Source organism: Populus trichocarpa, chromosome 7, assembly GCF_000002775.5.
Source record: "Populus trichocarpa isolate Nisqually-1 chromosome 7, P.trichocarpa_v4.1, whole genome shotgun sequence".
Lineage (NCBI taxonomy): Eukaryota > Viridiplantae > Streptophyta > Magnoliopsida > Malpighiales > Salicaceae > Populus > Populus trichocarpa.
The window spans coordinates 10,150,204-10,167,629 of record NC_037291.2 but is presented as its reverse complement, the minus strand read 5'-3'; the positions used below and the strand labels follow the sequence as shown (position 1 = coordinate 10,167,629).

General features: G+C 29.6%; 1 protein-coding gene and 2 non-coding genes across 4 annotated transcripts; all 3 read left to right on the top strand.

Moving 5' to 3' along the window:
• Nucleotides 1-1,501: 1,501 nt before the first annotated feature.
• On the top strand, nt 1,502-1,629 carry LOC7457152 (small nucleolar RNA SNORD14). The gene has a single exon (XR_002983027.1). It is a non-coding gene; the product is annotated as a small nucleolar RNA SNORD14 (small nucleolar RNA).
• Nucleotides 1,630-1,829: 200 nt separating this feature from the next.
• LOC112328279 (small nucleolar RNA snoR99) lies at nt 1,830-1,937 on the top strand. Its single transcript, XR_002983034.1, has one exon. It is a non-coding gene; the product is annotated as a small nucleolar RNA snoR99 (small nucleolar RNA).
• Nucleotides 1,938-7,765: 5,828 nt separating this feature from the next.
• On the top strand, nt 7,766-13,832 carry LOC7456283 (ubiquitin carboxyl-terminal hydrolase 27). 2 transcript variants are annotated; one of them, XM_052454622.1, is made up of 11 exons: nt 7,767-7,963; nt 7,998-8,258; nt 8,714-8,840; nt 9,222-9,322; nt 9,399-9,632; nt 9,894-9,962; nt 10,086-10,214; nt 10,507-10,644; nt 11,605-11,667; nt 11,811-12,068; nt 13,175-13,832. In XM_052454622.1, exons 2-11 carry the CDS (start codon nt 8,031-8,033, stop codon nt 13,445-13,447), a joined length of 1,620 nt encoding a protein of 539 aa, XP_052310582.1. In that variant the 5' UTR covers nt 7,767-7,963; nt 7,998-8,030; the 3' UTR covers nt 13,448-13,832. The 2 variants fall into 2 exon arrangements, with proteins under 2 accessions (XP_024461497.2, XP_052310582.1); XM_024605729.2 differs by lacking the exon at nt 11,605-11,667 and having other exon boundaries at nt 7,766-8,258.
• Nucleotides 13,833-17,426: the final 3,594 nt, after the last annotated feature.

Genomic DNA, 17,426 nt, shown 5'->3' with positions numbered 1-17,426 from the left:
TTGAGATATCTAGCGTGTTTTCATATGAAAATGAGTTGAGAAATTAATTTTAAAAACCCCTTGATTTTCTAACCATTACTGCAACTACGGACAGCAATTGTTGCATATTTAATTTTTTAAAAAATAAATAAATTAAAGAGCGGATGACCTAAGGTCAAGATTAAAAAAAAGCTCGGGCATGTGGCTGCTAAGGCTTTTTAATTCAGACCAGGTTTGCCCCCATGGCATAGCCCTTTTTTTTAAAAAAAAACAAATCAATTTTAGTTTATTTCTAAATTAATTGATTTAAAATATTATAAATAAAGTAGTTTATTGAATTTTTAAATTAATCAAGAATAGATCTAAGTTATTATTTAAAATTGGTTTAGAATCAAAATATCTTTATTTCTAGATTATATTATATTCAAGTGGAGTAATTAATTATATGAGTATCTAAATAATACTCTTTTAATAGTAATTAAATAAATATTTTAATAATTTTTGTTTTCATATTTTTATTCTATTCTAGTTAATTTGATAAAATAATTTAAGTTAATCTGAGTTAATCAAAAATATTTTTATCTTGGAATACATTAAATGTCTTGTTCGTCAATTACAAATAGAAAATACAACACTTCCATATTTTTTTTTACATTAAAAAAACAATAGTAATTTTAAAATAAGATGAAGCAATTACATGGTAAAATTATATATTTTTTATGATAAAGATATTTAGTAAATCAAAAACTAAAACTAAAGCAAATTCTTTCTTCAAATAATCTTAAAGTCGCATTCTTACATTAACCTTAGCTCGTTTAAAAGAATTTAATAAATTTGTACTGACACAAGATTTGGTTTGAACACGAGGGAGCAGGTTTGGTTTTCATCAGTTTTCACAAAAAAAAAAAAAAAAAAAAAAAAACATGAGCCCATAAAATTGAAAACAGATATGGGCACCCAGCCCAGGTTATTGAACTCCAGCCAGTAGAACCGCGTTTAGATGGTTCCACTTCCATTACACAAATCTTATCTGGGCAGTGTGGGTCTAAGATTGTGGGGGTGCTTCTTATAATATTTTTTAATTTTATTTAATTTTATTTTTAATACCAAAATAATAAAAATATCAATTAATATTTTCATTTTCAAGCTAAAAATATTAAAAAAAAAAACAGAAAAAATCTCAAACATTTTAATTTCGTGCTTGAAATATTGGCATAAAGTATTTTTAATATAATTTTTATTTAAAAATGTATTAGAATGATAGTTTTTTATATACATTAAAATAATAAAAAATATTAATTTAAATTATTTTAAAAAACATATTTAATTTTTTTTAAAAATACGGTTCACTGCTATGCCTATAAGACAATCACGCACAAACCCTAAAAAATCCAAACCCTCTGCGCTGCCCCCGTATAAAAATGGCTAATCCATCCTAACCCGTCTAGTCTTTCAATTTTCTATGTAATTGTTTCTTGGTTGTTTTATGGATATACTAATGAATGGATGATGATGTTAGAGAGGTCAATGATGATAGATCCAAAGGCTTGTTTCTCAAGAACATTCGCAGTGGCCGCCTAAGAGCTTTCGCCTTTCGCCCAAGGCTTGAGAGCTTCTGCTGCATCTTTCCTTCCTTGGATGTCTGAGCCCCCCTTCCTTTCTCCCTTTCTCATTTCTCATTTGAATCTTTTATCATCTTTTGATTGTGTGTGTTTATCATAGAGTTTGATCCAGTTTTGCGATTATTTTGCAAATTTACACAATGACCCAGCTGCTTGATTTTCTTTGCAACTTGAATCAGATTTATCAGTTTTTGGGACTTTTCGTCTGCCCCTTTAGCGAACTTTGGAGTGCTCTAGGGGGTGAAAGAGTCCCTGATATTTAATTAACATCCATCCGTTTCACTTTGTCAGCAGTATTGTTTGGTTTCTTGCTGATCATTAGAGGGTGGAATATTATTTTAATTAATCAATTTTTTTTAATTGTAAGATTCTCTTTCTCTGTAATTGAGTTCAATGATGTTAATTTCAAAGGCTGCTTGTTTCTCATAACATCCGCAGTGGCCGCCAAAGAGCTTTTGCCTTCGTGGGGGCTTGAGGGCTTTTATCAACCTATTTTTCTTTTTCATTTTTCAAAAAAATTGCAATGCTCCAGCTTGAATGGTTTCATTTTATTTGAAAATTTCTGGAGTTTAGACTTAATTTATTCTGTTGAAATTTGCATGCTAACCGAGATTGAAATTGGATTTGCATGCTAACCGAGATTGAAATTGGATTTGCATCCTGGTGTGATTGTATTAATGAGCCGATGAAATTGAACCTAAATTCTAACCGAGATTGAAATCGGATTTGCATCCTGGCTGAAGAAGAAGAAGAGTGGTTGAAGGACACGCCATCCCTTACCTTCGTTAAAACCTAAATGGCATGTCGCCTGTTTTGAATCCTTAAAAATTAGGGTTTTGTGAATTTTCATTCTAATCCTAGACTTTCAATTTTGAATTTCTTTAATTATGTTATTAATTAGCCTTCAAATTTTCTTTTCTTCACAGTTAAGCTCCTAATTTGGAAAATTAACTTATTAGAATTTAAAAATTAGTCCCCAGGACTTACAGCTCTTGCAATTTATCCGAAATTAGACTTTCAAATCTAATTTGCTTTCAACTCAATCAATTAAATCTATGAGAAGTTTAATGATTTAATTAATTTTTTTAATTTTAATTAAATTGATTTTCAAATTTTAATTTTGTTTTTTATTAAGCCCTTAATGAAATTAATTAGACCCACTAAAAGTTCAATTAAGTTTCCAAACTTAATTATTTTGCAAATCTATCCAAATCTTCAATATTTTTTTCAATTAGACCTTTTATTGTTGCGATTGAGTTCTTAACCTTTTTTGTTTGGTCTAATTTAACCCTTAAATTTTTAATTTATATGATCAGGTTCTTCTTCAGTCTATTTTGACTACCTTTAAATTGCTTGTCCATTTGTGACCTTGCAATATATTTTTTGATTTTTTAATTTTTTTAGGGAAAATAAGTTTACATAAAAGAATTTTTAGAGATTTAAAATTGGGTTATGACATTCATTTTTCTTTACATTTTGATTTTTTGTTTTTTTTTGTTTTTTTTTTTTTTGTATTTTGATATTTTTGGAAAACAATGCTAGCATCAATTCGATAAGAAAAGTAATTTGAAATTACAAAATGTACGCGTTAATGACTTAAAAACATTGAAAATACATTTTTGGGATTTTGGTTTTTTGAAAAAACATTGAAAAATAGGAAATGAAAGCAAATGCATAGAAAACATGTTTTTGAGTTTTTTTATTTTTTTTTCAATTAGAAATAAACAAGAAAAAATAGACAAAAAACACAAAAATGAGCATGAGAATAGCTAAAATACATCAACATTTTATTTTTTAAGTAATTATTAGGGCTGAATATGTTCTCTACATTAGAGAATTTAAAGCTTTGTTCATCCATAATATAAAGCTTAATTTAAAATTCTAAAAAATACTATGACTTTACGTTCGTCTTTTTATTTTTATTGTTGAACATTTCAAACAATCCAAGGCAAAAGTGCTCTATGAATTGTCATACCAGGATGACTTTATCATCTTTTAACTATCTTATTCTTTCTTTTTCTTTTTTGTTTTGCAAATAAATAAATTTTTTTAGGACTTTTAAAATCTTTATCGCTTAGCAAGTTCTCTTCTTTAATGTCTTTATTCCAATCTTTTTGAACAATAAAAAAGGCATCCTTTACATCCCTTCCTTTTGTAAATATGAAATCTCATGGCTACCTTTTTATTCTTATTCTTTTTTTTTTTTTTCTCCTTTCAATCTCCAACAAGCCTACAACAAATAGATGTTTACAAACAATTCTATAACATAATCTAAATGAAATCACTAAAAATTTCCTAATTTGAACTCTAATTCTCATTGCATCAATACCCCTTTGGTCTCCTTCTCTATCTTTTTTCCCTTTCCTTCTCCTATCACAAATGTTTACAAACAATTCAAAAAACATTTTTTGTTAAAATTAAATTTTTTTTGTATGTTTTGGATCGTTTTGATGTGCTGATCTAAAAAATAATTTTTAAAAAATAAAAAAACATCATTTTGATGCATTTCGACACGAAAAACACTTTGATAAGCAATTGCAACCACACTCACAAACACGCAGCTATACAAATCCTCTTGTTAAAGATATTTTCCCTCTATGCTCCTTTCAAAATGCCAAGAAAAGTTATGTTGAGGAATATTATATTTTTTTTATGCTCTTATGAGAAATCAATTGTACAATTATTAGATTACATATGTTGTTGCCACAACTGATGTTGTGGATGGCTATACTAGTGTTAAACAAATTGATTAAAACCATTATATTAGGTTTATTTGGGTTAAAAAATTGTATTTTTTGGGATAAGGGAGAGAAATCATGTCTGAAAATAGAGAAATTTTTTGATTTGTCATTTATGGATGTTTATGATATATTATATGAGGTTAGTTTTGTTTTTTTATTTAATTTGAAAAATTATGTTAGCATATAATGTAAATTGTAATTTCTAAAAAAATGAAGGCAAAATGAAAAAATAACTAAACTACAGGAAGTTCAGGGTAATTTTCTCTTTCTTTAAATAATAAAGTAATATTCTATTTTGTAATGTTGACCTTTAATTTTGTCATAACCCATTTTTTACTTCTATTTTTCAATGTATTTTTAAAAATAGATAAATTAAATATATATATATATATATATATATATATATATATATATATATATATATATATATATATATATTTCAATGGACTTCATTTAATTTATATTCATTTAATATTTTTCAAAACTTTTATTTATTTTTATTTTATTTTATGCTCCACAACCTCGGCCTCTTGCCCTAAAGCGTGTAGCCCACGCGCTATTACTGTTCCAGCAACTTTCAACTGATTTTAGTAGCTCCTTAAGTTCATTTTTGAACCTAAATAAATATTTATTTATTTTGAATGATTATTAATGTATTATTAATTTTTATGTGAATTGTGATGAAATATTTGAGTGTGGGAGTTCACACCATTTTGTGGCAAAGTCGAGGGTATAAAGCCACTAAAAGTTTATTTTTAAGGTGGAACAAGGACGGAATCAATACCTTGTATTTAGGTTAAGAAGATTGAGTTATTTTTTTAGCTTATTCATGGCATGATAGTTTGGTTTTGATGTAAAAAGTCTTATGCATATATGTTGTGTTTGTGTATAAGCTGTCATCTATTTAGAGAACTCAAACTCGGAATTAGAGGACTCATTTTTGGATTTAATTATTAGATGTTGACTATTTAGTATTTGAATTGGTGAGTACACATCTATGTCATTTATTTTATGATTCTTATGATTATGTTTGTTTATATATATATATATATATATATATATATATATATATATATATATATATATATATATATATATAAGTTGTCATTTATCTCCAAAGCTCATCCCAGGATTAAAGGACATGTTTTTGACTCTTATCCTTTGAAGTTGATTATTAGGTATTGAACTAACAAATACGTGTTTTTGTTGCTTATTGTGTATTTTATTAGTTATGTTGTATATGTTGTCATTTATTTTGAGAACTCAACTCGAGATTAAATGACTCCTTTTAACTTTTATTTTTAGATGTTGACCACTAGGTATTTGAATTTGAAAGAACATGGTTATGATGAAAAAAATGAACAAATTAGGTATTTGCAATATCTTCCTTGATGTTGTGAGCAAGTTAGGTTAGATCGATGTGATTCTATACATGTTTATCGAGAGTGGGTGGTGAAATTTGTAGCTATTCGAATCCACGTATTCCTTGCAGGTTCATTGCCCATCAATAACTCGCCATTCAATCAGGTCCAATACCCGACTGTTTTTTAAGTGGGGTTAAAGTCGTTTTCAAGTATAAATAAAAAACCACTCTCTTAATTTAGATTTTAAAACAAAACATATCAATTTAGAAAATCTTAAACACAACAAAACCTTTTTTTTTTTTTAACAAACAACGATGCAACTTACCTTAGATATAATATATCAGATGATTGTTATCTTTCATTTTAACTTAATTAGTCCCTTATCTATAACTTTTAAAAGACCAATTAAGATTTTGTAGCTATCATAAACATAACCATTTGTTTGTTTACCCTTAACTTTGTCGATATATCCTTTACAATAAATTTAATGATGAAATGGTTAATGCCAACACGAACACGCTAAATGAAGCAAATATAAAAATGTGCAAAACTTAAAACCATGCAAACATAATGTGAGAGAATGAAATTGAAAAGAAAAAAGTTTAGTGACTATAACTATATAATTTTATAAGGACAAAAATAAATATAATGTGACGGTCCATAATACATCTCCTTCTGGTTGAACATTAAAAAAAAATAGTAAAATAGTGTTTTCCTTTAGGCTTTTTTATAATAATAATTTATTTATTCCTTTTTTTATAATCTTTATCACCATCTTTTTTATTTTTTTTTATTGTTTTAAATGTTTAATTTGAAATATTTATTATAAAATGAATGATAATAATTTAAATTTCATTCGAGTTACAAAACATTTATATTTAGATACTTATATGGAAAACACTTTAAATGAACTAATTACAAAATTAGTTTTTAAATGGAAAATCCTTTAATGCTGCTTATAGATGCAATGAATAAAGGAAAACATTAGTGTAAATAATTTATATTTAATTTATTCAATGCAAACAGTACTTAAGGTTAATTAATAGTATTTTTTTTTGTTAATTTAGGTTAAGTTTATATATATATATATATATAAATTGACATTAGTATTAATCATGTGATTAATACACTACACTTAAATAACCTCAAATACATGTGATTTTTTTTTAAAAAAAGAATCACTAATTTTTACTTTCAATTTTTTTCAGGTATTATTTGCACTTTAATCAATAATTCATAGAGGTTATTTTTTTCTAGAAGACAAAACCTAGGCTAAAAGATCTAAAAACCTTTGATTATAATGAGTATCCATTCAGTATTTTCTAGTTCTCAAAATTTATATAGAGTTTGGAAGGTACATTTTTGAGTTCTCTAAAATATTTCTTTAAATTTGTTTTTGCTGTTTTTCAAAACAAATAAAATAATGAATAATACTATATTTTTTCTTTTATATACAAAAACATTTTAGCAAAGTGAAACACTGAAATTGTTATTATTATTATTATTTTATATTTTTATATTTAGTTGATATTATAAATTTATTTATTTTTATTATAAATATCATACACAGGATTGTTTTTTAGTTAACATGTATAAAGTTTTCATGATAATTCTTAATTTAAATAAAATAATACTAATATTTTACAATTATATTATTATACATATAAATTACTATTATAAATTTTGTTTTCAATTTTCTTATGAAGAATAGTCATAATCTTGTTGTATTTTTGATGAAAATTTATTTTTTATTTTTAATAAATGAACTTGTTTCCTAATTTTTATTTTAAAATAAACTAAAAAAAATTGAAAATAAAAAAGAAAATGATTTTGTGTTACAGAAAATATATGTATTTTTTCATTTCCACTTTGTTTTTTCTTTTCTAGTTTTCATCATAATAATTATATTGCTCATATTTTAGTATAAATCTGAAAAGTATTACATTTGAATAATAAATTATAATTTTTATTTTTGAGATTTTAATTTAATAAAAAAACTACAGTATTACTGTAGTTTGTTTCTCACCTAACTCTTTAAAAACATATTTGAGATTCATGTCCTGAAACCTAATCCTCAAAGCATGAGCTCATATAAATAATAACACCTATGAGATGTTGAACTTGAAACCTTGTAAGTAAGATTTTTTCTAGGTTTTGCCATGATCAATCTCTCCTGGCTAAAGTTTTAGAAATCGAAAATAGAACAGTTAAAAAAAGAAGTTAGGAGGGACAAATACCCCTACTAGTAGTAGTCACAGCGGGAGGAGTCCTTGTGGAGCAACTGAAGGAAGGCGGCAATACTCATAGACAATCTTTTATCTCACATGAAGACGAATTGGGTTTCAGCATCTGGGCTTGCAGCTGTTTTGGGGGTTGCTGGTTTGGTGTTGGCTCTAATAAAAGATCCCAAATCTTGGAATCTAAAACTAAGTGCCTTGCCTTCTTGGCTGGAATTAAACCAGAGAGAGAATAATAATCGTCCAAAGAAGCTTTTCTTGCTTCCTGGCTTGCAAAATCTTGGCAATAATTGCTTTTTGAATGTTATCTTACAGGTATCATCACTTTCTACCAACCGGGCTGTTTTTTTTTTGCCTTGAATTGTTATAGTGAATCAAGAAGCTGTTTTGTTAGAGTATCTTGAAAAAATTATTTAGAAGAGTCAAATTAGTAATATAGTTTTTTGAATAATATAGATATAGTTTTTTTTCTTATATATACATTTCAATGGAAAAAAATCATTTAAAAAATACTTGTATTTTAATATATTTGATATTGATATAATTATTTATTAATAATAATTAACTAATACAACTACAATCAAATTTTTTTTACATCAAAGTATATTAAACAAATTTTGAGCTCTATTCAATTTAGAAATGCCAATTTGGCTCTCCAATATAACTATCTTCTTAAAGTTAAAAATGAGGCATAAAATTAAAAAAAAATTGTCCTTTTATTTTAGCTTTTCCCCTGAAGATGTTCTTATTCTTGAATTCTTGATTTTCAGGCTTTAGGTAGCTGTTCAAATTTCCAATCTTTTCTTCAAAAGGTTATAGAAGAATGGGAATCATTTGCCGGTGAGGAATGGAATGAGAGCTTGCAGCTTACGGTGGCTTTGGCTGCTTTATTAGAAGGTAAAATGAATACAAATATTACAAGTTATATGAATGGCCTTTGAGTTTTCCAAAATAATTTAAATATTGTTGTTGCTACAATTGAAGGATTGCAGAATTATGCATGCTTATATTCACTTATATTTTTGTAACTCCTACATTTCTTTTTACACAATGAATTTCAGACTTTAATGGATACAATGCTCTCATGGAAGTAAAAAAGATTATGTTGAGAGTTCTAATATCATTTCTGATAAATTATTGGATTGGCTCCTCAAGAAAACTACTAGGAGTCGCGGACATTGAATTACTATTTAACTTTCAGAATTTTCAGGAAACCATACAATTACAAATAGCTGACATGATTATTGAAACCCGACTGACAAGTGTCCATTTCTGCAGAACTGTCTGTGATTAGCAGAGAGAGCATTGTATTGAGTCCAAGAAAGGTGATGCTTGCAATGGCTCATTATATTCAAAATTTTAATCTGACGAGCCAACAGGTGCGAATGTATCTTCACAATTATTTGAGCAAATATTGATGTCCAGGTGACTGATTCATCTTTTGTGTGTGTGTAGGATGCTGAAGAAGCATTCCTTCATCTACTGTCCTCTTTAAGGGACGAATTTTCTGATTCTTATCTTCCAAAACATCATTCTCTGGCAGATGCATTTGCATCCCCTAACTGTAGAATTCTGACTCCAAATAGGATTGAGATCCAGAGTGAGCAAGAAAGGTGGCAGCAGCACTTCCTCGGACCATTTGATGGAATTCTTAGTAGCATTTTAACGTGTCAAAGTTGTTCGACTGAGGTTTGTACTCCTCATAAAACACTTTCTCCTTGCAAAATATCAGCGTTCTCTGCCCTTTTTTTTTATTTATATTTTTTATTTTGTATAGTTTGATGCATGATGTTTGGAACATGTGTAATTTAATAATGATTTGGTGAGTGCTTTTGTATATATACGAGGTTCTAACATTTGAAGTTCTTGCATTTTAATTCTCAATTGCGTTGAATCTTGTGATTTTCTCCTCATATTTTATCTCCTTTTCATTTTTTTTTCTATTTGCAGATTTCATTGAATTTTCAATTTTTTCATAGCTTGCCTCTTTTGCCTGTGCTTGAAGGTGGTGCCACCATTGTATGTTAAACAAAGGTTTCGACATTTAGTTTTATTTATTTAATTTTACCACTTGAATTTTGTTTTTGTGGTGTTTCTAACTAACCATATGCCTGCCTTACATTTTTTTGAACATGATACTAGAGGGTTGGGTGTAGATTGGAGGATTGCCTCAGGCAGTTCACTGTTTCTGAGCAAGTTGAGAATTACAGCTGCAGCCACTGTTGGCACATTGCTGCAATAAAGTATTTATCTTTAAGGGGAGCAACAGAGGTAATCCTGTCATTAAAATGATCTGTCTATCCTCAATTGTTAATGGCTAGCCTACTGGAGAAAAGGAACAGATTTGTGCATGTCCAACAGACCCCTTTTATGCATCTCTCTCTTCTCCTGCACACCCTGAACTCATCCTTTTTCTTCTTTTTTTTCTTTTGGCTTCTTTGCCTTGCCTCTTCTTTCTATGTTGGTCTGATATGGGCTTTTCAATTTTTCTGACCTATTATTAGGAAGATATTGAGTGCTGTATATGTACTACTTAATGGTTATTCATGACTTTGTGTTACAGACGGAGATAAAAAGACTTAAGAGTTGTAATGAGCAAGACTCGTGTACCTGCCATCTCCTTGTTCATCTAGAAAATCTACCATGGTCAAATAATTTTTCTCGCACTTTAAAGCAACTAAGCATTGCTCGTAGTCCCAAGGTATGAAGTTTTGATTCCAAACTTCTTATTTGTTATAATAGACTTCAAAGTGTATAAGAATTTTCATGGGCATCACCATCTGGAAAGTTGGTATAAAGCTTTGGGATCTCTTCATCAGTAATGAAATCTAGCTACTGGGTGTTCATTAATCAAATAATGAAATCATCTGGAGCAAGTAACTGGATTTGAATGTTATTAAATAATGCAGGATGGATTTTGTTGTTGGTTGAGAGTGGGATAAAAAATGGCAGATATCAGGAAAAGCAGCTGTGGTTTATGGTTATGAGCAGTCTGAATCTGCCATGCATTACAGATGCCTTTCATTTCTTGCATGGATAATGTAGTCTTAGGATAAAAATGATCGCCTGGCTTCTAGATTTTTTTAATTTCTTCAAGCCTTTATTCCCTTGTACATAGTTCCTGCTATTTTATTTGTCTAAGAGGATTTTACTTTGGACTAACATTGGAAGGGGGAGGGCTTTGTAGCTTCTGATTCATTAATTTCTTGGTGCTTGACTGTGGAGGTGGCGACTTTTTGGGGATATTGTTACGCCTGTTTGTGGTTCATCCATGGTCTGAGTTTGTGGGGATCCCATGCTATATATGTTGCTTCTCAAGGCTTTGCTGATGTCGTTTCCATGTTTGTTATAGGAAAAAGAGGAGCCTTCACTCTTCATTGTTGTACCTTTACGTTTTCTTTTCCTTTAATTTGTACCTTTTTCTTTTGTGGTCAGTCTCTTGATGACTGTTTAATTAAATTCTCGAGCATTATCCAAAAAAAAAGAAAAAGAGCTTTAGCTGAGTGGTGCTCTTGCATAAGAGAGGAGAGGTCTTAGGTTTGAGTCCCACCTTTTTCAAATAAAAATTGGAACACACAAAAAAAAATAGCATTTGATCTCACTTGGCTGTAGAAATGCAGTGAAATATGTTGTCTCGCTCATCACTCTTACTTTGTTACAGATTCTTTGCATTCAATTACAACGTGCTTCTATAAATTTTTTCGGAGAAGTAGTCAAACTTCAGGTATTCAAATTTTTAGCTTGGTGGTATCGCATGCCCAGATTTCTTCACAGTTTGTTCCAAGGACACTTTCTTAGTATTAACATGTTAGAATTAATAGAATGAGGATTCAACGTCATAGAAGACTGCTTTATTGATGCTTGCAGGGCCACATTAGCTTTCCATTAACTTTGAACCTGCTTCCATTCATGATGAAAGAGATGCAATGTCAAAAACCAAGCTCTCATCTAAACCATTTTGATGTGCAATATGACACCAGAATGCTGAACAGCATTTATGAAAGAAATGCTTCAAAATTATTATCTGCAAATGCATTTAGATCCCCCGCACATGCAGAAGCTTTCCTGGGACAATCCAAAATACCACAAACCACGGACATCTTTAGTTCGCAAGCTAATGAAAAGGTACGCTGAATGATTGCTGATATGAATGTTTCGTCGTACATTTTTTAAAGTTAATATTGTTAATGCTTTAGTAGTTTATGAACTTGGTGGCTCTAGCTAGTTTAGCTGCTCAAGTAACTTCACCTTGTGCCAAGCCATTTGGGATTAAATCTAGCTGGAAGCTTTGATGAGGGTATGATTGGGAAAGGGGCGGGCTACAACATTGTTTAGTCCAAGGCCAAATTGGTCTCCATATGCTCATGAACTCTTGAATAATTGAAGACACATATATTGGCCTCCATATGCTCATGAACTCTTGAATAATTGAAGACACATATTTAGGAAGTGTATGGGGCATAAGGCTCGAGTCAAGAAAGGAGTTGAGAAACATGCTTTGGCACTCATGCTCTTGTGTACATGTAGTTTGTTCACCAACAATTTTGAATCTTAGTTTGTCACTGAAATGTAAAAGAGACAATATGTCCCAAGTTTAACTATAACGTCTTAGTTATGGGTTCAATCTATTAAGTGGAATAACATATGTTTCATAGTTGTAAGATGTAACTTACTAAATAGAGCCCAATGTGAAGTTTTGCTCTCACAAAGAGAAATGAAAGGGCAGTTTTAAAAATCGTATGCATTATTTTTTATGAGGTGATCCTAATAACTTAAGCTTTTAGGTTGAAATGACCTTTGATATGGTATTTTATTTGATCAAGCAATAATAAGTTTAAATCCTACCTCGCCCATGCTTTTTTTTTTTTTTTTTATCTTAGATAACAACTTAAGCTTTCAAGTCCAATGGTTCTTTGATAGATGCCACCTTGTTAAGGAACTCATTATATCATGGCTCTTGCTTTTGATCTCCTGAAACTAATGAGTTTGTTATTTACCCTAGAAAAAGGATAAACAAAATGTCATCATTGTCATCTCCGTCTACCTTATATTGAGACTCAATATGTTGAATTTTTTTTAACCATAATAGCTGGATGAGATTTGCTATCTTGGATCTTTCAGTGGTGCTGGCCCAGCGCTCTTTTGGGTCGATGTATGCGATGACCTCCGAGATTGTTCTTAACTCAATAAATGTGATGTACATTCTTCCATGTTTTTGGTATTTTTGACAGGTCAGTGCAGCTTGTGAATTAGTCCCTTCAATACCTCAGGTATATCGTCTTGTTTCTGTCGTGGAGCATTTTGGAAGAGCTTGTGGTGGGCATTATACTGTTTACAGAAGTTTGCAATCAGAATCGCATGAGGAACATCCTGATGAAAATTGCAAACCTTCCCTCATGCACTGGTTTTGTATTTCAGACTCCAATGTGTATAGGGTTTCAGAGGAGGATGTTCTAGCTGCAGAAGCTAGCTTGCTCTTTTATGAGAGAATTGTAGAAAGCTGACAACGCACCAATCACACCTGTAGTTTTTGAAGCTGCATGTCCCTTCACAAGCAGATTTTTCAATCACAAAGCCATGTAAGGATGTCATGGAATCAAATGTATGCAGATAGCCATTTTCGATTCAACAAAGCCTGATAAGAAATATGAGGGCTCAATTTTTTATTCTTTCACCGAGGAAGTGCTTGTGGATGAAGCAGCGCTGCCATGTTTGGTTGTTTCATGTTCAAAACTGAATAGTTATAAACTACAAAGAACTTTCACATGGTTTCTCCCGGTTTGCACTCAAAAAATTGTTGTAAAATATGAAGGTATAGTCTTTGGCTACAAAGATGAACAGTGGAATGATGTTTGATTGAAGTTTTCAATTGACTGGTTGCTTTTATGATAGGCCCTCTCACATTTCACAATGATTTTTATTTATTTATTTCGATCATAAACATTTTTTTCCAGGACAATTTGATCTTTAATAGCCAAAATAAAAGCTATTTGCTTCTAATTTGTTGATGAAGGCACAAGATCTAAAGTTAGGAATCAAAGTAAAAAATACTAACTTTTGTTCTTCTACTTTCCAATTGATAGATTTCATGTTGATTTTTAAAATACAATTTTGATTTAAAAGTTTATTATTTTGATTTTTTAATTTTTGGTTTGAGAGAGGAGAGAAAGAGTAGTTGAATTTTGATGGTAGAAAAAAAAAATATTGACACTGATTTTGACCTTTAAAATAGTCAATCTTGTATTAATGAGTTTCATTATATAAATTATATAAGAAGAGTTTAATTGATATATTTTTTTATTTTAAAATTATCTATTAAAATAGATATGATATTAGAAAGTTTTTGGGCTTTGGGTTAATGTTTTTGTTTTTGGATAGAATTTTAAGTTATTTGAAAGCATAAACAAATTTACTTAGGACTTTAGGTAAAAAAATAAGTTAAGGTCAATCGGAGTTCATGAAGACTTTGCGATATAAGTCAGAATAAGCTATATGAATTTTGTTATTTATTTATTTTTTTGACTTGTGAATTTTCTATTTGGCAATGATTCGTTTCTTACAAGGATATAACATCTTATTTTAGGAGTTTCCTCATCCTACAAGGAATGTTAAAAGAAGACAATAAGAGTTTTTATGCTTTGAGATGATTCTTTAAAGCTACAATTAATTATCCTAGACAAATAAGGAAACTAAAAGGTAGACAACTTCAGTAATCAATTTCCTAGCTTATTTTGGATTATCTAAAGATGGAAACAAAGATCCTAGTGTTTCTAGGATGAGAATTTCGTTCATAACATTACTTAAACTAGAAAAACTATCTATCTTATGTTATTTTGTTTAATTAGGTGCAACAACTTTAGTTTATGTGTCAGATTAATTATTTTTATTATTTTCTTCATATATGCACTTAGTTAACATACTTTGGGTTTATTGTAAGTGAGTAAACATTAGCCCACAAGTTTTGGGTCCATTAGAGTTACTAGTTGAACTATTATATAAAGTTTTGTAAGTAGAAATTTTCAGCAGTCATGGATTTATAAAATAAACTTGTGTTTTGTGTGATGCAACTTATTTTCTTTGTTGAGACAGAATAAATTTGACTTATCAAGGTATAATTAACCTTGTAACGTTTTTCTTATACTTCTCGTTCGCAAATTTTTATTTGTTAGGTAGGGTTTCTTATTTTAATAGTGCTGGTGCCTTGAAACAAGTTTTCATTGTGTCACACTCTTATCAAACCTGATTTCTTGGCTTTCTAGGAGTTGTACCATCTTCATTGCGGGTTGCTTGATCACGTGATCAAGAGGCCTGTATCATTTGGTATCAAAACTTGGCTCCATTAATCATGTTATATCCTTCTATTAATTTCATTTTTTTAATCTTGTTCCGTGTCAAACCTACTTGTTTCTATCCATGTTTTTGTTTCGGGTCAGTTTTGTCTAGTCCTTAGTGTCTTCTTACTTTTTTTTACTATCATTAGGTTTTGTTTTAGGGTCTTTTATATATATAAAAAAGGATTGGTCGATTTTTTTTTGTTTTCTGTCTAGTTTGAAAACTTAGAGTAAAAAAATATAAAGGGAGTATTGCAATCAAGATTATATGTATTCTGATGAGGTATTATGGCAAAGGAAGATGAGGTATCAAATGGAGATGAACAAAAAAATTGGTGTTTTTTTTATGAAGAATGCAAAGATCTATCCTATAAGTTTGGGGTTTTAATGAAAGAATTTGATTAGTTAAACGAAATATTATATGAATGACAAGCTTTAGAGAAAGATGAGAAACAACGCTGAAAGGATGAAAGATAAGGGCTGCTACTTTCATACAAAATTATTAAAGGCGAGTGTTGGCAAGAAAAGAGCTATGAATGCTTAAACAAGAGGCTTATGAAACCTCCATTATACCTATCGATGATTCGAGGACGAATCATCATAAAAAAAGAGGGAATGATATAATCCAAGAAAGGGTTGAACAAGGAAATTCAGATTCTAGTATAATTGTGTCTACTGTCCAGTTTTACAATAAAAATTATAATTCTCAATCCAATCATTAGATCGGGATGAGATTTACCCAGAGTTTTCCGGCACATTGTTCTATGTTGAGGTAAAATTTAAGGTCAATTGAAGTTCGGGAAGGCCTTGCGATATAGGTCAGAACAAGCTGTATGAATTTTGTTACTTACTTCATTTGAACTTGTGTACTTTCTATTTAGCAAGGATCCTTTTCCTACAAGGATATGACAGCTTATTTTGGGAGTTTCCTAATCTTACAAGGAAGGTTAAAGGAAGGAAACAAGAGTTTTCATGCTTTGAGAGGATTCATTAAAGTTACAATTAATTATCCTAGACATACAAGGAAACTAAAGGGGAGACAACTTTAGCAATCAATAACCTAGTTTATTTTGGATAGCTAGAGGTGGCAACAAAGATCTTAGTGTTTCTAGGATGAGAATTTCGTTCGTGATATTACTTAAACAGGGAAAACTATCAATCTTAGGTTATTTTGTTTAATTAGGTGCAACAACTTTAGTTTATGTGTCAAATTAGTATTTTTATTATTTTCTTCATGTTAGGCTTAGTTAACATACTTTGAGTTTATTGTAAGTTGGTAAATATTAGCCCACAAGTTTTTGGTCCATTAGGGTTACTAGTTGAACTATTATATAAGGTTTTGTAAGAAGAAATTTTCAACAGCCATTGATTTATGAATAAACTTGTGTTTTGTGTGATGCAACATATTTTCTTTGCTGGGACAAAGAACAATTTTGACATATCAAGTTATAACTGACCTTGTGATATTTTCTTTATACTTCTCATTGCGAATTGGTATTTGTTAGGTGAGAGTTTATATTCCAATAGTGTTGGTGTATTAAGAAAGGTATCTATTGTGTCACACTCCTATCAAACCTGACTTCATGGCTTTCTAGGAGTTGTATCATCTTCATTGTGGGTTGCTTGACCACGTGATCATGAGGTCCGCATCAACTTTGATATGAGAGGTTTATGTTGTTAAGTAAATTTCAACATTTACCTTATATTATTTTAAGCCTTGTTTGAGAATAAGCATCAACAATGTTCCAAGATATATTAGTGGTGGTGAACTACCTTTAAATGAGAATTTATAATATTTTCCATCCCGGATGACCATTATCAATGAATACAATGAAGAGATGATATTTGATAAACATCAAATTCAAATAAACATATAATTATGTGTTATTCAACAGTAATGAATTGAGATCTTTTGTTCGGTAAGTCAATTTTATGATTATATAATTTTAAATTATTTTCTCTTATATTCGCATATGGACTCAATTTAATAACTTTCTTATATGCAACATCATCAATTATCGTTATCTCAAAATCCAAATGCTACTGAAGCTCAAACTTTTTAATTACAAGATGAACAATTTGCTATGTAGTTTAAAATAAATGTAAGTATTTAATACTTTATAACTCCTAAAAATAGATTTACTTATGTTTT

Bases quoted from the DNA above. Each gene is read 5' to 3' on its own strand.
- LOC7456283 (XM_052454622.1), top strand. From the start codon at position 8,031: ATGAAGACGAATTGGGTTTCAGCATCTGGGCTTGCAGCTGTTTTGGGG. The intron at 10,215-10,506 runs GTAATCCTGTCA...TTTGTGTTACAG, and splicing joins CTTTAAGGGGAGCAACAGAG to ACGGAGATAAAAAGACTTAA. The intron at 12,069-13,174 runs GTACGCTGAATG...TATTTTTGACAG, and splicing joins GTTCGCAAGCTAATGAAAAG to GTCAGTGCAGCTTGTGAATT.